The sequence below is a fragment of the Schistocerca nitens genome, chromosome 2, assembly GCF_023898315.1.
Source record: "Schistocerca nitens isolate TAMUIC-IGC-003100 chromosome 2, iqSchNite1.1, whole genome shotgun sequence".
NCBI classification, from domain to species: domain Eukaryota; kingdom Metazoa; phylum Arthropoda; class Insecta; order Orthoptera; family Acrididae; genus Schistocerca; species Schistocerca nitens.
Genome location: NC_064615.1, coordinates 434,736,608 through 434,762,590, shown reverse-complemented (window position 1 = coordinate 434,762,590; position 25,983 = coordinate 434,736,608). Strand labels below are relative to the sequence as shown.

Here is a 25,983-nt window from a genome sequence, read left to right as displayed (position 1 = left end):
CAGTCTCAGGCAACTGAAACCACACTGTGAGAAGCATCACCAGTGCATGATGGGAGTGGTGACTGGGTGGGGGTAAAAAGCAGGCTGGGGCGGGGCGAGGAGGGGGAGGGATAATATGGTGCGGGTGGCGGACAGTGAAGTGCTGCAGATTAGACGGCAGGCAGGGGAGAGGTGGGGGGGGGGGGGGAGCAGCAGAAAAGGAGAGAAGTAAAAAGGCTGGGTGTGATGGTGGAATGACGTCTGTGTAGTGACTAACGAAGGCTAGTTAGGTTAGTCACAGTCCTCATCCATCCATCCAGCCCCTTCCCTGTTCCTATTCCAGCACTACACATCCATCATTCCACCATCACACCCAGTCTTTGAACTTCTCTCCTTTTCCACAACTTCTGTCCCCCCCCCCCCACCTCTCCCCTGCCCTCCGTCTAACCTGCAGCATTTCACTGTCTGCCACCCTCACCATACTATCCCTCCCCTTCCCTGTCCCAGCCTCCTCCTTATCCCCACCCAGTCGCCACTCCAATCTTGTGCGTGGGTGCGTACGTGGCTGCGTACGTGGCTGCGCGCGTGCGCCTGTGTGTGTGTGTGTGTGTGTGGGAGGGAGAGAGAGAGAGAGAGAGAGAGAGAGAGAGAGAGAGAGAGAGAGAGAGAGACTTCTATTGTTGACGAAGGCCTTAATGGCCGAAAGCTTTATTTGTGGCAGTCTTTATGTTTTGCCAATCTGCAACTCGGTATCTCCACTATATGGTGCATAGCAACTTTCCTTTTCATGATACTGTTACATTCCATTCTGGATTTTCCATTGTTTGACGGTAGAACTAGTGTTTTGAGTTCACATGAAGGCTTGCTTATAGTCGTTCTTCCTGTGGACCTCAAAGCAGAGGTTTGCAAAGTTCGACTAAGGACCTTGGAAGCTCTTAAGAGGGCAATTGCAGATGTCATCACTGGAATAACGCAAGATATGCTGAAGATAGTTCTCGAATACTTTTTTGAACCACTCAGTATGAGCATGGCTAGCCTTGGTTGTCGCCTGGATGATATAATTTTCTAAACCTAATGAAATTAAAATGGCATTTTTAATTATCTCTGTTGATTTTTTTTTTTTTTCCAATTCACCCGTCAATTTAGGGAGTCCATTCTGACACACCTTGTAGCATTAATAATTAACTGTTATTAAACAGCATTAAGCTGATTGTGCTTAGTTGTGCTAAATGTAATGTTGTTAATTTAGTATTAAAGACTATACTTTGAAAAGAACTGCTTCTTCTCCAATTAAATTAACCAGTTGTGGTTTTATTGTGTTCTACTAGCTTTATATAGAATCTTTTCATATACAATTGATATGCTCAATGTGGAAGAGCGGCTGGGCATGTTGAACAAGCTGCAGTCAGTGAAAGGGCGAATAAGGGTGTGGTACTCTCTCTTCCAACCACTTAGAAGTGATGAAGTCTGCTTATCACATCTTTAAATAGGACACAGCCCCCAACACGCCTTCCTTCTCAGATGTGAAGAACTACCCATTACTTATGCATGTGGCATGCCGATTACAGTCCACCATATTTTAACTGAGTGTAGTGTAGAAACTGTTTTAGTAGAAGACGTGTGTTCAGTTGTTAGTTGTGAGACAGGATTTCTCCAATTATAGTTTTGTCTGACCTTCTGCATAAGCAGTTAGGCAGTGAGTGGTTGGCTCATCCAGTTATTATGTTAGTAATCAGGCAACCAGCTTTTCTTGACTTGAACCTGTGAGTCTTTTCTGATCTGATCACAATATTTTAATAGTCCGTCTTATACCAGTTTTCACATTAGTACTGTTAAGAACAACAGTGTGTCCTAATGTGAGGAAGAGTGAGAGAGAGAATGCAATCTACATCTACATGGGTACTCTGCAAATCACATTTAAGTGTCTGGCAGAGTGCTCATCGAAACACCTTCACAATTCTCTATTATTCCTATCTCGTATAGCATGCGGAAAGAATGAACACCTATATCTTTCCGTACGAGCTCTGATTTCCCTTATTTTATCATGGTGATCATTCCTCCATATGTAGGTCGGTGTCAACAAAATATTTTCACATTCAGCGGAGAAAGTTGGTGATTGGAATTTCGTGATAAGATTCCATTGCAACAAAAACTGCCTTTCTTTTAATGATTTCCAGCCCAAATCCTGTACCATTTCTGTGACGCTCTCTCCCATATTTTGCAATAATAAAAAACATGCTGCCTTTCTTTGAACCTTTTCGATGTACTCTGTCAGTCCTATCTGGTAAGGATCCCACATTGAGCAGCAGTATTCTAAAAGAGGGCAGACAAGTGTAGTGTATGCAGTCTCCTTAGTAGGTCTGTTACATTTTCTAAGTGTCCTGCCAATAAAACACAGTCTTTGGTTAGCCTTCCCCATAACGTTTTCTGTGTTGCGGAGCGTTTTCTGTGTTGCGGAGCGTTTTCTGTGTTGCGGAGCGTTTTCTGTGTTGCGGAGCGTTTTTTGTGTTGCGGAGCGTTTTCTGTGTTGCGGAGCGTTTTCTGTGTTGCGGAGCTTTTCAACATGTCTGCATTTCATGTGTTTTAACCCTACTCATCTCATGTGGTAATGGTAAGGACACTATTAACCGTGATGTTGAGCTCCCGCAACAACACAAAATGTGGTGTGTGACAAAAGCACTTAAGTGACAGTAAATTGTATGCAAAATGTTGCAATGGGCCAATTCTTACAATCATTTTGTGCTGCATTTAGACTAAAAGCAATTCATATTATGTAAGTTATTTTAGTATCAAAAACAAAAAAATTAATGTCAGCATCGGACACACAACACACTACGCAATAATGCCTCCAAGCTTCTTCATTCATCTTCATCAGTTGGGCACCCAGTTGCTCGTGCATACTCTGCTCTACCATCTATTCTATATTCATTAAGTCATCCTTTGATCTATTCCTGTCTCTATAAATCCAGCAAAGAACTTCCTTTGTCCATTTGCCTGCATCTTGTCCCTCCTACCTCCATTTAATTTTCATTGCATTTGTAATTACACCTTCCCCTTCAGTGTTTCCCTTGGTGCATTTATTTGTATTTGTGTGTCTCCTAGCAATTCCCAACATTAATCTCTTAATTCTTTGCTAAGCAACCCCCAGTTTTTGAACATGCTAGTGTATTAAAGTGATGCTGTGTTTCTTTAAGTTGCTGTGCATTGATTTTTGGAACAAGTAGAACATATGTAATTTGGAATAAGTGTTCAGAGTTCATGTGAAGTATTGAACTGTTTTGGAGAAAAAAGTTTGATTGCTGCTTCCTGGTTTTTCTTCATGTGTTTATGGTAAATGTTGTTGTGATTTAGAACATGATGAACTTCTTTCATGACTGTTGATTCTCTTCATATTTGGATCACTGTCTCCAAAGCTTTCCCTTGCAGCAACTACCATTTGGAAGGCCTTATACCATCTTAGTTGTCAGCTGTCTTGTAGGTTGAACTTTCTCAACTTCAGTTTCAGTTATAAGATGCTCATTCCTTAGTTCCAGAAGAATCTTGTAAACATTCTATCACCAAAATAAGTGAAATCAATTTCTTTTGCTATGTGCACTTTGTCTGCAGTTACTCTGATAACATCACCATACAATTCATTTTTCAAAACTGATGCAGCACCAAGCAGCAGTTTTGTCTATATACTGTTCATAAATTTAAAAATCGTGATTTCACGGCCCCTCTAATTGTATCAATTGCCATTGTAATGAAGTGTCATCAGAATCTCGATTTTACAGTGAATTCATCATTCAAGTCGCACTTCAGTAGGATTTGCAAGAATTTGGCATAGCCATTAGACCTTATATGTGGCAATAGCATCCTGGGCCATGAGTTGCAGTATTGACATGGTGTTAAGAGGTATCAGCATAAGACTAGTATTTTCATTCAATGCAGAACTGGAAGATGGAAGGCTAAAATCATTATTGAAGTAATATTTTATTTATAACAATGTCTTGAACTCTGCATTCAGTTCTTTGTCAAAGTAATCCCTGAAAATTGAAGATGTTGCCCAACTTGTTGTACTCTGTGTCTGGTGAACAGTCAACCCACTCTTGACAAATCCCTTGCATTAGCACAGATTTGATGAATGGAGAGCCACAAAGGTTTTAATTTACAGTATCCTGAATTATTGCCTATAAAAAGGAGAGTTCATCAGTACTTGGCACACTTACACCCATTAGAAGTTTCTTCATTGGTAGAAATGAATATATGAAGCCCAGTCAGAAAGTAATGCCTCTTATTTTCTTTTTCCTTCTTCTACAGTCCAGAAACAGCTTACTGCATCAACAGATGACAGCGCTATGTGTGTTAGTGCTAAGTTTTTTGCCCATCAAAAGTTACAGTTACATATAACACAGCATTCTGGGACTGAATTTCTTACTGCAGAAGGTGATATGCCCAGTTACATTCATGAAAGGCTGATGGTGTTATATGAAGATCCAATGGCAGATTTCAGCACCATTAGGCAGTGGGTTGTCACTGTAGAGAAGCTGAAGGACAAACGTAGTTGGCTAATGCAACTTGGAGCAGCTGGTCACTCTGGATGCCAACCAAATCATTTGTATTGACCATTGGGTAACTACAGATAAATTGTATTGCCAGTTATCCATTGGCAAAGGTAGTGTGATGGCCATTATTGAAAAACTGGACTTCTCCTAAATTTGTGCACAGTAGCTATTGAAAATGTTGCCTGACTATATTAAAGAGGCAAGGAAAACAACTGCAGCCAACGTTTTGCAGTGCTTCATTGTCGAAGGGGAGGACTTTTCGGGGGAAACTGTGACTGCAGACAAGACTTGGGTTAATTTTTTTGAGTCTGAGTCCAAGAGGCAGTTGATAGAATTGAATTACATATCATCAACAAGGAATCAACAAGGAAAAAATTCAGATTGATGTATTCATGTTTTCTGCTGGGGAGGTTGTGGCACCAGTCTTTTGGGGTGCAAAGCACATGATTCTCGTTTATGTTTTGGAGACGGTGCACAATACCCTGAAGAAGTTGAGAACACGACTTCATGGAGTTTGCCCAACAAAAGCTACAGCGGATGTTCCTTCTTTTGCATGACAGAGGAAGGCAACAAAACAGTCACTTCACCACTGATGAAAAAACCAGTTGGATGTCTGCCCCCCCCCCCACTCCCCTCCTCCCCATCGATCATACAGTGCTGAAGTTGCATCACCAGACTTCCAACTGTCCACTCAAGCAACTCGTTGCAGGGGATCACTTAGAAGATGCAGAGAACTTGAAAAAATTTTTGCACCAGTGACTGAGGAACCACAAAAATGCAGGTATGCATGCTCTTGTTTCAAGGCAGAAAAAAAAAAACTGTGGACAAATATGGTGGTAATATTGAGAAGTGGACAAATTAATTGTGAATGTTGCAGCTGTTATCCTATATATGTGGCATTTACTTTTGTTTGTAAAATAAAAAGAAACAGGAGACATTTCTTTCTGTCTGGCCCTAATATAGCTAGGCATTTTACTTACAGACTAAGTTCATTTCATCTGGTAAACAGCTTCAGTGTGTAACTTTTATCTGTCACAGTTTGCTTCAGACTTAATGTAAAATTAGTTTGCTTACAATTTATCTCCCAAACTTGCCCGTTCTGTCATTTTTATACTGTGGAGGAAGAAGTGATGATGGGGACATTGAACCAACCTGAATTGGCGGAGAGAGGCAATGCTTTGTCCATTTTCTTTTGTGAAATCCGCAATAAATAAATAAAATTCAGCTTTAGATTGAAGTGTAGATAACCAAACAGGCATGTACTAGTCACTTTTTTAAATTTTTATCTATATATATTTTTTAATGTAATACCTAAACATGTTTTCCATTTCCTCAAACAAGAATGAGTCATGTTATGCCAAGGTATACTGAACTGATTTTGTGGGATCACAAATAGCTGTCATTTTGGATTAACTAAATCCGATAACACATGGAATGGCCGCAATATGCTCTCCTTTCTTGCTGAGATTCAAAACTTTTAACTTCTGTTCTTAAGAACATGATTTTTGTAAACATTTAATTACATTGACAGATAGCTACATCTACATCTGTAGCAGAGGGTATGTGCCATTGTTTCAGTTATTGGGGTTCCTTCCTGTTCCAATCACATATGAAGCACAGGAAGAATGATAGTTTGAATGCCTTTGTGTGTGCATTAATTATTCTAATTTTATCCTCATGATCCCTATGTGCAATACATAGGGGGTTGTAGTATATCTCTAGAGCACACATTTCAAGCTGGTTCTTGAAACGTTGTTAACAGACTTCCTCAGGATAGTTCGTCTGTCTTCAAGAGTCTGCCAGTTCAGTTCCTTCAGTATGTCTCTGACTATCTCTCATGGATTAAACAAACCTGTCACCATTTGTGCTGGGCTTCCGCAGATTCATTCAATGTTCCATGTTAGTCCTATCTGGTATGGGTGCCGAAAACTTGAGCAGTATTGTTTTGTTTAGTGAAATACACAATTTTACATTTCTGAACATTTAAAGCAAGTTGACAATCTTTGCGCCACTTTGAAATCTTCAAGGTCTGACTGAATATCTATGCAGCATCTTTGAGATGGTAGTTCATTACAGATAAGTGCAGCAGCTGCAAAAAGCCTGATGTTATTAATATTGTGTGGAAGTTCATTAACATACAATATGAACAGTAAGGGTCTCAACACACATCCCTGGGGTATTTCCAAAGCAAGAAGTCCTCAGTCCAGTCACAAATTTCACTTGGTAGCCCTTATGGTCATACTTTTAACGATAAGCGTAGGTTTGGTACCGAGTCAAATGCTTTTTGAAAATCTTAAATATTGCATTCACCTGACTGCCCCAATCCAAAGCTTCCAGTATTTGGAGTCCATGCTGGTTGGTATGGAGGAGGTCATTCTGTTCAAGATATTCATTATGATTATGTTAGAGCTCAGAATATGTTATGAGATTCTGGAACAAATCAATGTCAAAGATATTGGACGGTAGTTTTATGGATCACTTCTACTACCCATCTTGTACATGGATGTGATCTGTGCCATTTTCCAAGAACTGGCATGGTTTTTTGTTTGAGGGATCTGTGATAGATTATAGTTAGAAGAGGGACTAACTCAGCCACAAATTCTGTATAGAATCTGACAGGGATTTCATCAGGGCCTGGAGCTTCGTTCAGTTGTAACAATTTCAGATGTTTCTCAACACCTCTGACACTAATTGTTCATTCCTCTTTCCAGTGGTACGAGGATGAAATTGAGGCAATTCTCCTGGGTTTTCCTTAGTAAAGGAACATTTGAAAATGGAGTTAAGCATTTCAGCTTTTGCTTTGCTACCCATAATTTCAGTTCCTGTGTCATTCAGTAGGGAATGGACACTTAACTTTGGTGCCACTAACAGCCTTTACATACGACCAGAATTTCTTTGGGTTCTGTGAAATATAACTTGACAATATTTTCATGTGCTAGTCATTGAAGGCACACATTGCTCTCTTGACAGCCAAACTTATTTCATTCATCATCTCTCTATCCATAGCTGTACACTTTTTCACCTATTATGCATTAATCTCTGATTCTTTAGAAGTCTCTTTAAGTGGTTGTATACCTTGGAGGTTCCCTCCCATTATGAATTGTTCTACTTGGTACATATCTATCCAGTGTGTGGTCAACTTTTCTTTTAAACTTGAGCCAGAGTTCTTCTATATGCTCCTGACCTGTGCTGAAAGTTTAAAGTTCCTCATTGAGATACACTACTGATTTCGCCCCCCCCCCCCCCCCCAGTCCACACACACACACACACACACACACACACACACACACACACACACACACACACACCACACAACCACTGTCTCTGGTTGCCGAGGCCAGTCTGCAAGCAGCTGCACTTGATGGGATAAGCAGTCTGGGTGGTCATGCTCAGGAGGAGGCTGGGGTTGGGAGGGGGGAGGGGTAGCAGGATAGGATGGAGGATGGTAGTGCTGCTTGTGGGAGCATACAGAGATGAGGTGGAAAGAGGATAGGGCAGCTAGGTGCAGTCTGGAGGATAGGTGGAGGTCAACGAGTGGAAGAGGAGAGAAGCAAAAAGATGGTGGCTGAATTGGTGGAATAGGCGGCTGTGTATGCTGGAGTGGGAACAGGAAAGGACAATGACTGATGAACGTTGAGGCCAGCAGGGTTTGAGAACGTAAGATAAATTGCAAGCAGAGTTTCCATTTATGCAACTCAGAAATGCTGATGTTGGTAGGTAGGATCCAGATGACACAGGCTGTGAAGCAGCCATTAAAATGAAGATAATGTTTTCCTTTGTTTTGAAAGCAGAACCTTTCACATGGGCATTTACAGCTCTACTGCAGTGACATGACAAAGAAAAAAGTGTACAAATGTACAGTGTTATTGTAGTTGGTTAGCAACAACTAATGATGTAATTGTGCTTGAAACAGCTTTTGAACATGAATAACATTTAAATGAAAATATGTCTTACTGAAAATTTGTATACTGTGGTTCACTTTCGCGCTCGCGCCTGTGTGTGTGTGTGTGTGTGTGTGTGTGTGTGTGTGTGTGTGTGTGTGTGTGTGTCAATACAGAGAGTATCAGACAGTTTTGTGATTGGATTGAAGAGTTCCTAGTGAATAGAACATAGCATATGCTGTTCATAATGTAGATAGCTCTCCAAATGTAAAAGTTAATTTGGACACACCCCAAAGGAGTGTTAGACGGCCATTATTGTTCACAACATATATCAAATATATATCTACTACCCAATAAGGCAATTCTTCGCAATTACTAAGTATTTATGTGGTTGAATATACATTCTAATATGGGGTACCCGTAGGAATTGTGCCAGCACACAAATTTTGGCTCCATATTGCAACTTCGTACACTTCGAAGGTATGGAAAATAATTTTAATAAATCATATAGAATATGAATGAAAAAGATCTTGGAAAGCTCATCACCAACATGCTTTGAATCTTAGATGATGCATTAATAAATATCCATGTAGATATAGGCAATATATTTTTTTAAAAAGCCAATGTACAGGTTTTCTATTTAAATCATATGCGAGACATAAAATTCTGTGCATTAGACAAATTGTTTATTGCATATGTATTGTTTCTCTGTATATGTAATTTTAAACAAACGTGTACACAACAGTGTGCTGTTTTGTTTTCTTCCTTGCAATTGATTTTAAAAGAAAAGCTGATATTAGAATAGTTGTATTTATGGCTTATCTGCGTACTGTTAGGATGCTACTACACAATCTGATACATGTGAAACCTTTTAATGCTACCTGTTCAAGTATTAAAACTACACAAAATAATGTTATTAAGGCTACTTTCCTCACAGATCCACAGCTGGAAGAGTTTCTCTCTCTCTCTCTCTCTCTCTCTCTCTCTCTCTCTCTCTCTCTCTCTCCCCCCCCCCCCCCCCCCCCTCTCCCCCCTTCACTCTCATATGCCTTGTATACCAATGATCCCAACTGATTTACACGTTCAGTTAAAGCTTTCATAGTTAAAACTGACTGTGAGAAAGAAATGAAACTGCATGTTTTAAGAGCACAGCTTTCTCACAGTTGATTTTAACAGAAAACCTGCACGTTGTTTTAAAAAAATGTGTAGTGTACAATTTTTTAGAATGTTTATTAGAGTGAATTTTCTCATGTTGAGAAATTATGAGGAGTGCTCTGTGTTTTATGTGACAAAACTTTCAGTAGCTAATCTTTAAAGAACATCCAAAAGAGTTTGTATTTATATGTTGGAACCTCACACGAGTGTGTTCGCAAATGACACTGTTGTATATGAGGAAGTTGCAACACTAGAAAATTGTAATGAAATGCTTGGACACCTGCGGATAGTTGACACTTGGTGTAAGGATTGGCAGTTAGAGTAAATGTAACACATTGCATGTAAACAGATAGAAGGCCCATTACTGTATGATTACATGATCACCAAAGAATTTGTGGAAGCTTTCATATCTATTGCATATCTGGGAGTATGCATATGGAGCAATTTACAGTGGAACAACCACATAAAACTGATAGTAGGAAAGACAAACTGATTCATTGGAAAAATCCTGAGGAAGTATGGTCCTCCTGCAAAGGAGGTAGCTAACAAAATGCTCATTCAACCAATACTTGAATAGTGCTCAACAGTTTGGAACCCTTATCAGATAGGATTGTTGAGGAAATAGAGAAGATCCAAAAAGGAGGGGCCACAGGGTTATTTGTAAGTGCAAAAGTGTCATGGAGCTTCTCATCCAACTTCAGTGACAGGTCTACAAGGGACGCACTGTGCTTCGCTGTATGGTTTAATGTTAAAATTCTGAGAGCATATGTTCCTAGAACAGTGAACCAATATATATATATATCACAAAAAGATCACAAAGGTAAAATTAAGAGAGATGTTGGCTCACATGCAAGCTTACTGATGAACGTGCTTCCCAGACACTATTTGCAACTGTAACAGGAAAGTAAGGAAGTGATGCAGGTGTGCGAAGAACCATCTACCATGTCATAAAGTGGCTTGCAGCATATAGATGTAGAACCACCATCCTTGTATTTACTTTAAATGATTTAGGACAATGACAGAGAACCAAAATCTGGCAGACTATCTGGGGATTTCAACTTCTGCCATCCGTAATGAGTCTAATGTCTTACCACATCACAACCTCACTCACTGAACTGATCATGGATCAGTTGACCTCTCGGGTAAAACTGAGCTTTGGTCTTTAGTTTGCTTGTTTTTGTATGAGCAGCAAACATTGTGGTTTTTGAACTGTCTGTTAGTCATTTACAGATAATTTGTGCAGTTTATTGGGAATGGAGCCAGCAGTGAATGTCATGCAACTAAATATTTTATATTCCTCAATCCTGTGTTCAGTTTTGTCCCTGTGGTGTAACTTTCGGTGTGGTCCTGTGGTTTCCATTTGTGAAAGTTAGATGTGAATCATCATAAAGTGATATCATTAATGCTATAACATTCTAGTTTACAAACTGGAAGTTGTTGGTACAGAGGTCTTGAAAAGGTCACAGAATACGCCAACAGGATGGCAGTACTTTTTTTCTTTGTCAGGATATCATCTATTTTGTTGTACATAGCTTACTTCATAGATAATTCTTTGCAGGAACCAGCTTGAAATTTAGTCATGTTATGATGTGAAAATGGATCTGTGTTCTATTGTAGGCCACTTATTTTGAAAAGATTTGTACTAAAATTGGTCTGTAATTAGAGGTTAATAGATTGTGTTTTTACACATGGATATCAATCACTAGTACATATTCAAATCTGCCAGGAATCATCCAGTGTCATAGATTGAATACAAAGACAGCTATCTATCAACTCAGTACAAGGGTTTTGTACTATAAGGCTACCATCATAAGCAGAAGAATGGTACTGTGTAATGCCATCATGATTTTTGTAATCCCTTTAGGGTCTAAAAGTGTTTGCTGGGTAAATGGAACCCAACATACTAGGTAAAAAAAGTGGATTCTTATTAATAGGTGCAATGTTTGCCGGCATTGTAATTAAAAATCAATTAAATTTTGTGGCAATGATTTCATGGTGTCATTATTTCTGCCACAACAATTATCTGAAGGAAAATTCTGTTTGTCTTGCACCAGTTTGGAATGAAGATTCCAGACACACTTTTTTTCTCTAAAAGGATCTATAAATGTTCTTCGGTTGACCAAATTTTGTTCAAAAAAAGAGCCATCAAAACAAATGCAACAGTGTGTTCAAAATAAAAGCTACGTTTTCTCCTTCACTATCCACGCGTTGTCTTTTATACTGGCAAGCATCTTTATTATGCTTTATTCAGCTGCTTTGCAAATCTGACTGCTTTCATTGAGCAATAACTTTAAAATTCCTAACTTTCCATCTTTTTTATGCTTGGCTATCAGTGATTTGATGTGTTGGTTAAATGAAGGAGATTTGAAACTTGAGTTTTTGTGTCAGAAAAATGTACCTTCCACAGTACAGAATAAGTAATGACCAATAATGTGAAGGTTTAACTGAACATATTGAAAATTTTTTGGCATCTGGATGGCACCTGCAGAAAAGAGATCAAAATTAAATTTAAAAATAAATATCTTTTCATGTTGACTTACCAACAGATTTTAGCCATACTTAAAAATTAGTTGTTTTGCTGAGAGTAAATTTTTTCCTCTTTGTTCATTTATTAAGAGAATTGTTTTTTCCTTCAGTTATCTTGGTCTTAATGCTGTTATTTTGTTTTTCAGCGTACACAATGGCAGAACTGAAGTTCACAGGAAATTGCTTGAAAGGATCAAGACCACTACTCTCATTTGATGAAAATTTCACTAAATATCCACATTATGCACTTCTGAAAGAGCTCTTTGTCCAGGTACAATAAAAATTTATTTAGTGGGCCTCATGAAATTCATGGTGACTGGAGAAACATGCTCGATTATAGGAAAAACAATAAACTTTGTTTTGTTGGCTTTTCAGGTAAATTTGCTCCCAACAAGAAACCATCAACAAATTATACACTGCTAATTTCCAGAATTTTTATTGCAGGTTACTGAAACAGTTGACCACATCAATTGTAACTTATTCACTGGATCAAGAAAACTAATTCAATAGAAAGAGATAAAATTTTTAACAAGATATACTGGTATCATGTGAGCACAGTAACATGTAACAGAAAACAGCATTCACACTAGCTTTTGAGCACTAGCTCTTTTTGTAGCAATTATACACGTATTCACACACACAACCACTCATAAACATCTCAATGTACACTTTTGTGGCCATGGCAAGACTAATTATTGATACTTGATTACTGAAACTTGATTACTGAAAGCAGTTACCTGAGCTGATGGTGGGGATGGGGCAGTGAAGGATGAAAGGAAGGTAATGGAAAAGAGATAGGTCTTTGAACAGATAACTGGAAGGTTTTTTAATTCTTTTTATTTACACTTCAAGTTCCGTAGGACCAAATTGCCAAGAGAGTTACATGATTCCCTGCAGAAACTAAATTTTTATTGAATTCGCCACCAATGCTCAGAAAATAATTGTTAAATATTGTACATATATCTGATTTATCAATAACAGAAATATTTTTATTACAAACTGACTTCATATCGTCAACCTTATGCTGCTGACCAGACACTTCCTTCACAACTGACCATGTGGTTTTAATTTTATCCTGTGAATTAGCTATTCTGTTTGCGTACCTCATACTCTTTGCCTTCCGAATAACATTTGTAAGCCCCTTACAATACTTTTTGTAATGGGCTACAGTAGCTTGGTTGTGACTTCTCCTAACATTTTGATATAATTCTCGATTTGTTCTACATGATATCCTTATCCCACTAGTCAGCCACCCGGGCTGCCTTTTACTGCTAGTATCCCATTTAGAATATTCTAATGAAAAGCAACTCTCAAAGAGTATGAGAAATGTGTTAAGGAAAGCATTATATTTTTCATTCATGTTAACAGCACAATAAACAGCCCACCACTCTTGTTCCTTGACATTGGATTAACTTGCGTACATAGTTCGTAATTGTATGTGACATTTGTTTGAGTACAAAATCCTTTTAGTGTTAAAATTTGTGCATCATGGTCTGAAAGGCCTTTCACCCTTTTACTAACATAATACCCATCTAGTAATGAAGAATGAATAAAAATATTGTCTGTGGATGTGCTTCTGTTCCCTTGCGCCCTAGTTGGAAAGAACACTGTCTCCATCAGATCATATGAGTTTAGGAGATCTACCAACATCCTTCTTCTTGCACAGTCATATACAAAATTAATACTCAAGTCACCACAAATAACTAATTTCTGGTACTTCCTACAAAGTGAATCAAGAACCCTCTCTAGCTTGAACGGAAATGCTCTGAAGTCAGAGTTAGGGGACCTATGAACAACAAAAATTAGAAGTTTAGTTTCACTAAATTCAGCTGCCCCTGCACAACATTCAAATATCTGTTCAGTGCAGTGCCATGATAACGTCTATGTACTCTAATGGAATACTGTTTTTTACGTACATAGCCACTCCGTTGCCCCGCAAGGAACTCCTTGAAAAAACAGCCATCTAATCTGTAGCCGAAAAAACAGCCTGCTAATCTGTAGCCTGGTAAAGGAAGCCTCTGAGTTGTCAAATTATTTAAGTGGTGTTCTGATATACCAGTAATTTCAGAGTCAACATCTATAAGCAGTTCACTAAGTTTATCTCTAATACCTCTTATACAGGGTGATTCAAAAAGAATACCACAACTTTAGGAATTTAAAACTCTGCAACGACAAAAGGCAGAGCTAAGCACTATCTGTCGGCGAATTAAGGGAGCTATAAAGTTTCATTTAGTTGTACATTTGTTCGCTTGAGGCGCTGTTGACTAGGCGTCAGCGTCAGTTGTTGCTAAGATGGCGACCGCTCAACAGAAAGCTTTTTGTGTTATTGAGTACGGCAGAAGTGAATCAACGACAGTTGTTCAGCGTGCATTTCAAACGAAGTATGGTGTTAAACCTCCTGATAGGTGGTGTATTAAACGTTGGTATAAACAGTTTACAGAGAATGGGTGTTTGTGCAAAGGGAAAAGTTCTGGACGGCCGAGAACGAGTGATGAAAATGTAGCACGCATCCAGCAAGCAGTAACTGGACTACAGTATCTGGAGATGTTAGAGAATTGGCTGTTCCCTCAGCTCGAACAAGAAGCACAACAATTCATATTTCAGCAGGATGGAGTGCCCCCACATTGGCACTTATCTGTCCGTAACTACCTGAACGTCAACTACCCGAGGCGATGGATCGGCCGCCAGGCAGCCCGTGACAGAGCACTTCATCACTGGCCTCCAAGAAGCCCTGATCTTACCCCCTGCGATTTTTTCTTATGGGGGGTATGTTAAGGATATGGTGTTTTGGCCACCTCTCCCAGCCACCATTGATGATTTGAAACGAGAAATAACAGCAGCTATCCAAACTGTTACGCCTGATATGCTACAGAGAGTGTGGAACGAGTTGGAGTATCGGGTTGATATTGCTCGAGTGTCTGGAGGGGGCCTTATTGAACATCTCTGAACTTGTTTTTGAGTGGAAAAAAAAACCTTTTTAAATACTCTTTGTAATGATGTATAACAGAAGGTTATATTATGTTTCTTTCATTAAATACACATTTTTAAAGTTGTGGTATTCTTCTTGAATCACCCTGTATTTTGATGAAATATTCTTAGTCCTTCTCTACTATGAAATAGGATGTCCTCTGAAGGTGATTCCTTCGTTAGAAAGACTTCCTTAAAATAAGTATACCTGTGAGCTGACTTAAATCTAAAAAAGGTTCAGCTCTAACACCAACTACTACAGGAACTTTTCCACGAGTGATCCTACCACCACCCATTACAATGTCACCTACAAGCTTTGCCAGCCTCCCCTTCCCATACCTATTGAGGTGCAGGCCATGCCTAGTGAAACCTGATCTACTGATAGACTCAACTGGCACCACTGCAGTGTGATCCATGTCCTCTGCCATCAGTGTCTTCTCCAGCACCATGTTAATGCGCCTGATAGCTGCATTAAGATGAGGCCAATCATGACACTGAAACAGTTGCACGAAATGCACATTAGTGCTACCAGTTTGAGTAGCTGTCTTTACCAGGTCACCACCTACATCATATTCCCCGTCCCTGTCAAGACTATTTCCTGCTCCAACCACTATCACTACCTGATCCTCCTTTGTAAAATTCCTACATAACTCCCCTATGCTGTCAGTCACCTGAGCCAACCCTGCACTAGGCTTCACAATGCTGTTGACCTGGTACTCAATCCCAAACACTTCCTGCAACTGCTGACCCACACCTCTACCATGTGAACTACCTAGCACCAGAACCTCCTTCTTTCTGTTAGACTTTGCAGCTGACTTAAGCCTCCTTATTGCTGAAGACTGCTGCATGTTTCCTACACCTACAGCTACAAGAAGCTCCTCTCCACTCAACTCTGACAGTTGGTCAAATCTATTGTATATACACAAAGTACAACTGTCTGAATACCTCCTTCTAGCTGCCTTCTTGCCAGCTGCCAGTTCCCATACCCCAGCACCCTTCACCCTCCTCAGCCTATCTAGTTCCTCCTTTGTGTATTGTAACTGCACCTGAAGGGCACAGATCCCACACTCCTGTTCTTCTATCAACTTATTTCTACTGCAGATTCTGCATTCCCAGGAGAAGATATCGCTATAATGTCCACTGGCTTCCCCATTGCATGCCCCCCAATGAAACTACTTTGAACAAATCCCACAACGTAACCCACTACGCACAAACCTACGACAAAGCCCACACTTCCCACCCATGTAAAATTTTATGGTTACTGAAAAAAACTATACGTCTGCATTGCCTAAGTTCATTTACACCAGTAGAACTATTTACAGAACTAACAATAGCGGTCTCGAAGTTCTCTCTCTACTAAGAAAGCAACAACTTTTATTAATACTACTAAACCACAACTAATACCAATACCAATAAAACTTCACAAAAGTTATTAGCTAAACCCAAATGACCACTGGAACACTCAGCAAAGTTAAAACAGTGAATGAAAATTTACTGAACTATTTCATAGAAACAATAAGAAATGTCAACTGAAAACTAAAGCACAAAATTTACTAAATGACTTCAATGCACAGAAAAAAAAAAAAAAACCACGAGCAAACATTTCCGAAAGTTTATTAAATAGTTACCCCCCATAACCGAGGGTTATGGGGGGGGGGGAATGAGGTTGGGAGGGGAGGGGAGGGGAGATGAGAAAAGATGAAGAGGGAGAAAGGAAGTGGAGAGAGAAGGGAGATGGGTTGATATTGGAGTAGAGGGGATGGAGACTGTTCGCATGGAGGGGGGGGGGGGGGGGGGAGGAAGAAGAGTGATGGGAGAAGGCAATGCATGAGCTGGATGGAGTAGAAGTGGTGTGGAAAGAAGAGACGAAAAAAGCTAGGTGAGACTTTGGGAACAGGTTAGTGGAGGTTTAGGCCAGGGGGAATGTGAGAGTGCAGGATGTGTATGACAGACAATTCCCATCTATGTAGTTCAGAGGACCTTTTGCTTGAAGGAAGTATCCAAGTGGCCCATTTAGTGAAGCAGCTGTTGTAGTCGTTTGTGTTGTTGTGTGCAGCATATTTGGCATCTGGATAGACAACTTTCGTTTTGCTATAATATTGTGGTGGCCATTCATGTAAGCAGCACTGTATTAGGCATGCCCAACTTTCTGCTTGCACCAGGAATTTCCATTATTGTTAGACATTTTATGTTATTGGGCAAATGATCAAAAATTTTTGATGCTCTGTATTGAACTCCTTTCTGAGGTACTGTCAGCTTTAACAGTTGATAATAAAGATCAGTTTTCCTCTAGTGTTGTGGGTATGAACATCACTGTTCTTCTCAAATTGTGATGCATTATTTATGACAAATTTCGTTAGTGAACATATGTATTGTGATGGTGCAGTTAAAAAGTCGAACTCCTTGAAGACGTACCCAGATGACAACTGCAGATGAACACAATGTATTATTCTTACTGCTCACTTTTGTCCAACCAGTACTTTCTTTCTCAGTGATGAACATAAAAGTATAGCCTTCTGTTATAAATCGCCTCATCTGCATATTAGCTACCACATTGTCTTAATTTGTTGGTTTCTTCTCAATTTGCTCCTGTAGACTCGTATAATTTGCTTTTCAATGCTTTTTTATTTTATTCATTTTATATTGTTTCTGTAATAGTATCTGCAACCAATCTTCATATTTTCCTCCTTGGAATTTCCACTATCATACCATCTTTTTGTTTTATGGTAGTTGAAATATCAAGATGAAAGTAATAAACAGCTGTGAGGAGAGGCAACCACTCATATATAGGCAACTAATACATGGGAAATTTTAATTTTTCTACTTTAAATGACCAATGGAAACTCCAGGTAGGAATATCAACATTGTAGGAAAAGATACATCACCATTTACTGTGAAGATGACACATTAAGTTGCAGGCAGGCATAGGTTTCAGTTGCCTGAGATTGCAGTCGTGTGTGTGTGTGTGTGTGTGTGTGTGTGTGTGTGTGTGTGTGTGGGCGGGCGCATGCGCATTTGTCGTCTATTGTTGACGAAGGCCTTACTGGCCGAAAGCTTTATCCGTGAGAGTCTTTTTGTTGTGCCTATCTGCAACTCAGCATCTCCGCTATATGAAATGAAATGTCGATCTTTAAGATCGACCAAAGCGTTCAGATTTTAGCATTCAGGTCTTTGTTACGAAACGTGTTAATTTCACTTTAACAGTAAATCCTAAACTATTATAGATATGGTCAATATTCTAGTTTTATTGGGATCACCGTGAAAATATATGGAGGATGGCAGATTAAAATGACTGTGACTTTATTCCCTGAATTAATACAGAATTAAATAGTTTCCATAAATATATCCCTTTATGGCCAATCTTACGTCCGTCATATTTAACACTGCTACGTCTCCTCACCCCCCACCCCCCCTCCTCCATTCATGAACCATGAACCATGGACCTTGCCCTTGGTGGGGAGGCTTGCTTGCCTCAGCGATATAGATAGCTGTACCATAGGTGCGACCACAACGGAGGGGTATCTGTTGAGAGGCCAGACAAATGTGTGGTTCCTGAAGAGGTTCAGCAGCCTTTCCAGTAGTTGCAGGGGCAACAGTCTGGATGATTGACTGATGTGGCCTTGCAACACTAACCAAAACGGTCTTCTTCTGCTGGTACTGCAAACGGCTGAAAGCAAGGGGAAACTACAGCCGTAATTTTTCCTGAGGGCATGCAGCTTTATTATATGATTAAATGATGATGGCGTCCTCTTGGGTAAAATATTCCGGAGGTAAAATAGCCCCCCCATTCGGATCCCTGGGTGGGGATTACTCAGGAGGACATCGTTATCAGGAGAAAGAAAACTGACGTTCTACGGGTCAGATCGTGGAATGTCAGATCCCTTAATCGGGCAGGTAGTTTAGAAAATTTAAAAAGGGAAATGGATAGGTTAAAGTTAGATATAGTGGGAATTAGTGAAGTTCGGTGGCAGGAGGATCAAGACTTTTGGTCAGGCGAATACAGGGTTATAAATACAAAATCAAATTGGGTTATACAGGAGTAGGTATAATAATGAATAAAAAAATAGGAGTGTGGGTAAGCTACTACAAACAGCATAGTGAACGCATTAATGTGGCCAAGATAGATACGAAGCCCACACCTACTACAGTAGTGCAATTTTATATGCCAACTACCTCTGCAGATGACGAAGAAATTGATGAAATGTATGATGAGATAAAAGAAATTATTCAGATAGTGAAGGGAGACGAAAATTTAATAGTCACGGGTGACTGGAATTTGATAGTAGGGAAACGAAGAGAAGGAAACGTAGTAGGTGAATATGGATTGGGGGTAAGAAATGAAAGAGGAAGCCGCCTGGTAGAATTTTGCACAGAGTACAACTTAATCATTGTTAACACTTGGTTCAAGAATCATAAAAGAAGGTTGTATACCTGGAAGAATCCTGGAGATACTAAAAGGTATCAGATAGATTATATAATGGTAAGACAGAGATTTAGGAACCAGGTTTTAAACTGTAAGACATTTCCAGGGGCAGATGTGGACTCTGACCACAATCTATTGGTTATTAACTGTAGATTAAAACTGAAGAAACTGCAAAAAGGTGGGAATTTAAGGAGGCGAGACCTGGATACATTGAAAGAACCAGAGGTTGTACAGAGTTTCAGGGAGAGCATTAGGGAAGAATTGACAAGAATGGGGAAAAGAAATACAGTAGAAGAAGAATGGGTAGCTTTGAGAGATAAAATAGTGAAAGCAGCAGAGGATCAAGTAATAGTGAAAGCAGCAGAGGATCAAGTAGGTAAAAAGACGAGGGCTAGTAGAAATCCTTGGGAAACAGAAGAGATATTGAATTTAATTGATGAAAGGAGTAAATACAAAAATGCAGTAAATGAAGCAGGCAAAAAGGAATACAAATGTCTCAAAAATGAGATCGACAGGAAGTGCAAAGTGGCTAAGCAGGGTTGGGTAGATGACAAATGTAAGGATGTAGAAGTACGTATCACTAGGGGTAAGATAGATACTGCCTACAGGAAAATTAAACAGACCTTTGGAGAGAACAGAACCACTTGCATGAATATCAAGGCTCAGATGGAAACCCAGTTCTAAGCAAAGAAGGGAAAGCAGAAAGGTGGAAGGAGTATATAGAGGGTCTATGCAAGGGCGATGTTCTTGAGGACAATATCATGGAAATGGAAGAGGATGTAGATGAAGATGAAATGGGAGATATGATACTGCGTGAAGAGTTTGACAGAGCACTGAAAGACCTGAGCAGAAACAAGGCCCCGGGAGTAGACAACATTCCATTAGAACTACTGACAGCATTGGGGGAGCCAGTCCTGACAAAACTCTACCATCTGGTGAGCAATATGTATGAGGCAGGCAAAATACCCTCAGACTTCAAGAAGAATATAATAATTCCAATCCCAAAGAAAGCAGGTGTTGACACATGTGAAAATTACCGAACTATCAGTTTAATAAGTCATGGCTGCAAAATACTAACGCAAGTTCTTTACAGACGAATGGAAAAACTATTAGAAGCCGACCTCGGGGAAGATCAGTTTGGATTCCATAGAAATATTGGAACACGTGAGGCAATACTGGCCCTACAACTTATCTTAGAAGATTGATTAAGGAAAGGCAAATCTATGTTCCTAGCATTTGTAGACTTAGTGAAAGCTTTTGACAATGTTGACTGGAATACTATCAATCAAATTCTGAAGGTGGCAGGAGTAAAATACAGGGAGCGAAAGGCTGTTTACAATTTGTACAGAAACCAGATGGCAGATATGAGAGTTGAGGGACATGAAAGGGAAGCAGTGGTCGGGAAGGGAGTGAGACAGGGTTGTAGCCTATCCCCGTTGTTATTCAATCTAAATATTGAGCAAGCAGTAAAGAAAACACAAGAAAAATTCAGACTAGGAATTAAAATCCATGGGGAAGAAATAAAAACTTTGAGGTTCGACGATGACATTGTAATTCTGTCTGAGACAGCAAAAGACATGGAAGAGCAACTGAATGGAATGGACAGTGTCTTGAAAGGAGGATATAAGATGAACATCAACAAAAGCAAAACGAAGATAATGGAATGTAGTCTAAGTTGGGTGATGCTGAGGGAATTAAAATTAGGAATTGAGACACTTAAAATAGTAAAGGAGTTTTGCTATTTGGGGAGGAAGACAACTAATGATGGTCGAAGTAGAGAGGATATAAAATGTAGACTGTTAATGGCAAGGAAAGCGTTTCTGAAGAAGAGAAATTTGTTAACATCGAGTATCGATTTAAGTGTTAGGAAGTCGTTTCTGAAAGTATTTGTATGGATTGTAGCCATGTATGGAAGTGAATCATGGACGATAAATAGTTTGGACAGGAAGAGAATAGAAGTTTTCAAAATGTAGTTCTACAGAAGAATGCTGAAAATTAGATGGGTAGATCACATAACTAATGAGGAGGTATTGAACAGAATTGGGGAGAAGAGGTATTTGTGGCACAACTTGACTAGAAGAAGGGATCGGTTGGTAGGGCATATTCTGAGGCATCAAGGGATCACCAATTTAGTATTGGAAGGCAGTGTGGAGGGTAAAAATTGTAGAGGGAGACCAGTAGATGAATACAGTAAGCAGATTCAGAAGGATGTTGGCTGCAGTATGTACTGGGAGATGAAGCAGCTTGCACAGGATAGAGTAGCGTGGAGCGCTGCATCAAACCTGTCTCAGGACTGAAGACCACAACAACAACAACGTCTCCTCAGCCACAAATGGCTTCTACTGGGTTTCCCTATGACGTAGGTTCTCATCTGTCACTCCCACACTACAGCACTTCGGCATCAATAGACGCTTGTGAGTTTTCCCATCTCGCGGTGAATCTGCACCCTTTGTGGCACATGGTCCTGGATGACAGGGTTCGTTTCACAATTTTGCGTGATAAATTATATTTGCGTGTGTGGTTTTTTTTAAGCATTTATTCCCCCTCTCCACCCTTTCTTTCTTCTATATGTAATGGACTCGTGTATGTTGGAGGGATGAAAAGATATTCCATTGCAGAATGGATACTACCCATCCCTGTCACTGTGTGTACTTTCTGCTATATTACTTGTCCCATCTCAAGTTCAGCTTGGATAGAAGTGGCCCTTTGTGTGCTGTTCAATAGCATATGAATTCATTTACTTTCATTTGTCCTTAGCCATCCCTGAACAGAAGAGTGTCTTTTTTGCTGTTGTCATAAAACAAAGTTATGCACTTGTCAAATCTTGAGTCTGTTATTTTAAAGTGAATAGTTTTGGATGTGGAAGAAATGAGAATTTGCTTCAGTACATGTGCATTTTCTTTTTTGAATACATGCTAATTCCATTCCTCTAATAGAACTCAGAACTTTCTGTGGCTTGAATATGAATACCTCATAAAACTGAATTTGAGACCACTGTCTCTCTGTGTATTCACTACACTGTATTCACTACACTAATCCTTATACAGACACATAAAGTTTAATAATCTTAATTCTGATTCAACATAAATGTAATGATAGTGACTGGGCACTTTAGGAATCAGTTAGCTTCATTTTTAAACCGTGTCTGGTTTCAATAACTTTTTGTCTTGGTGTTTTCATACCACCTCATGTTTAATAGGAGTCACAGAGTCATAACCTAAAATCATGCGGTTTAATGGCACACTCTCTTCCATGCAGTTGGCTTTTTAAGACTTCCAAAAATCAGTGTAACCATTAATGTAGTTTCCCTTCTAAACCCATGTTTCCAGAGCTCATGTATTGCAAATAATTGCTCTAATTGTTTTTGTGATTAGATCACACATGTAGGCATTTTTGCTTTTTAATGTGTTTTTGTTAAGTCACTTTCTTGGCTGTTTGTCTTTTTGGTACAAATTTTGCAATTGATTTCAAACTAACTTCCCATTGAACTAGAGACTTGAAACTTTCAACATAGCACAGAACTAGATTACAAAGCAATATTAATTCACTTTCGTGTCTGGTGTATGGCGGAAGGGACTTCGTGTAGCAGTGTCACTTTCCCTTTAGCTGTCTTTGTCGCAAATGGTTTGCAGGAAGAACGATTGCTTGTAAGTCTCCGTGTGAGCTCCAGTCTCTCCAGTTTTTACCTCCCTGGTCTTTTTGCAAGATATACTTAGGAGGATATGGGTTGAATCAGGCGAACAGAAAATGAAATATTCCAGAAATCTACCACATATCTCTGTTGTAATCTCATCAAAATGTTCGAAATCGATTGAAAAATTTCACACACACAAGACTAAAAAGCAGAAAATAATTATTTTAGTAAAAAACTTTTTAATACATCACAGGAATAAAGTCCCATACAGATTTGTAGTGCTGTGCAGATAGAACAGAAAATGTGTGCTTCTGAATTTTTAATAACTATTACAATACTTGTAAAATTTAAAACAAAAAATATGGGGTGTATGCAGTAGGTAATTCATGCTTGAATAACTTCCTAAGTCACTGACAGCTTTATTGCACTGCAAATGATATGAATTGTTGTGTTATTTTTCTCAATGACAGCTGCTGTATATACTCCTTACTATATTCTATTGTGTGCACCCCACATTTTTAATTTTAAATTTTACGTGTATTGTCATAGTTATTAAAAATTCACAAGCAAAAATTTTTAGGACTAGGAAGCTGTATGGGACTAAGAGACATTATTTTATGCTTCATACAGTATTATGAAAACGATAGTTGCTACTAACCATACAGTGAAGATGCTGATCGCAGACGGGCACAACAAAAAGATTGTCAGAAAGTGAGCTTTCAGCCAACAAGGCCTTTGTCTGAAGTAGACAACATACACATGCATACTCACGCAAACGCAACACACACACACACACACACACACACACACACACACACATTATGTGTATGAGTTGCATTTGTGTGTGTGGGAGGGAGGGGGGGGGGGAGGTTTCATCGATTTCCGACGAAGGCCTTGTTGGTTGAAAGCTCACTTTGACAGTCTTTTTGTTGTACCTATCTGCAACTCAGCATCTCCGCTACATTGTGAGTAACAACTATCTTTTTCGTAATATTGTTACATTTCATCCTCAATTTTCCATTGTTTTATTTTATGCTTTATAGTCAGTTTTAAAAATGTGTTACATTAAAAAGTTTTTTATTTAAAGAATTATTTTCTATTTATGTTAGAACACATTTCCGAAATGATTGTCCTTGTTTTGGAGACATGTAGAGAACTGTATGTCATCTTTTTATTCCGACACTTTTCCTGTATTTGTTGTTTTCTATTCTGTTACATTTTTTCACATTTCAGTTCATAGAAATGTCTTCATTGTCTGTGTTACCAAAAAAGTTGTGAAAGAAATTCATTTTAGCAACAGAAATTGGCAGTGGTCTGTGCCATACTATGCAGTAGCCTAGTTTTATAAAAATGTGTGCATAGTTAGTTTGGCTGGAGATGTGACATCCTTGCATAGAGAAAGAGGATTTATTTGCCGCAATTTAATATGACTCATTAGTTTGTGTAATCTGAATTTTGTCTCTGTGTCCATTGTGACTATAAAATTCCTTAAATCACGTTGTCTGCAGTAAGGCCTTGTCCTGCGTGAGCGACAGAAGTGAGCGACAGCAAGCGACTTCTGGATACGCAACACTCCAGCGACAAACAGCAGCATTGGGCAAAAAGCTTGGGTGTCCTGTGTGCAAGCAACTATGTTGCGCTACAAGATGGCTACTTAAGATCACCAGACAAATTCTTCAAATACATGTGAATGAGCAGAGGAGCATTAGACTATCTCATCAATAAATTAAATATGATTTTTTTACATGATGAAGAACTTTTAACAGCCAATAAATATGGAGGAATGTCTACTACACGACTAATTACGCTAAATACAAACATAAGTACACAGATTGAGAGCAATACACAACAGTTAGCTGTGATGGAGGGGTAGCGTCTACAGTTTGTGATTAGGTTATAGGAAAAGGTCCTGTGTTCGATTCCGGATCATTCTTATATTTTTACTGACTGACCTACAATTCTGTATACTAAGTTTTCTGTATACTATTTACATTGCATCACTAAGTATATTTTTAAGGTCTTGCTAAAGAACTTGATCTTCACACCTTTCCCAGTATATCACGCACATTCAGTTCTTAATAAATTACCATGAACCATGAAATTTTACAGATATTTGATGTTGCGAACATAATTCATCAGCAGCGAGTGTTAAGGCCAAGTGTTTCAATTACTCTAAATAGTCTGTAAAAGTAAAGTTAGCAAAATTTTTGAAAATAAAGTCAAACATTTTGTGTAATGATTTGTCTAAAAGTATTAAATAAAAAATGTTAGGGAAACGTATGGTGCACCTCATTTTCTGTTCATGATCTCGAGCATCATTCAAAGGCACGTAGAACGTTTCTCTGATCTTCTTATTTCTTTTACAAAAATCATTTCATAAAATATTTGACTGACTTCTTTCATTTTGTAATTTCAAGTTTTATTCAGAAAGCATGATCTTACTGACTCCTCGTTTACCTTCCTACCATACTTGATTCGAAGGAAGCCTTTTTGACATTTAAATACTGCACCAATGTATCTTTTTATGTGCAAAATAGCTAGGTCTTGAACAGATGAAATTTTTGACTCTTCATTTACATAGCTTGGCAGCAGATTTTCGTGAAATATTTCAATTTTTCCTCAGTTTATTAATTAAGTTTTTGTTAATTACTCTGATTACTTTCAAGCATTTAAATATTTTCTGCAAACTAGATCTCCTGCGGTCACTTTGATACCCCGTTTACCTGTGTCTCTCCCTTTGTTGGGCTACGAAAATTTGGACAAAGCCTCATGTTGTAAGTTATAAGGTGTCTTGTTTTGGCTCTGCTTATGTGCTTACAAAAACGTATTGAGTGTTAATCACATTATAAAATAGTCCTTTCTGCATGCTGTCAT

At 38.9% G+C, this 25,983-nt stretch overlaps 1 protein-coding gene across 1 annotated transcript in view; it reads left to right on the top strand.

Moving 5' to 3' along the window:
• The window catches only part of LOC126236304 (ribosome biogenesis protein BRX1 homolog), a 63,928-nt gene that overhangs the window by 18,526 nt on the left and 19,419 nt on the right, over window positions 1-25,983 (top strand). The window contains exon 4 of the mRNA XM_049945505.1: window positions 12,232-12,356. Coding sequence (XP_049801462.1) covers window positions 12,232-12,356 — 125 coding nt within the window. The remainder of the gene's footprint in view (window positions 1-12,231; window positions 12,357-25,983) is intronic.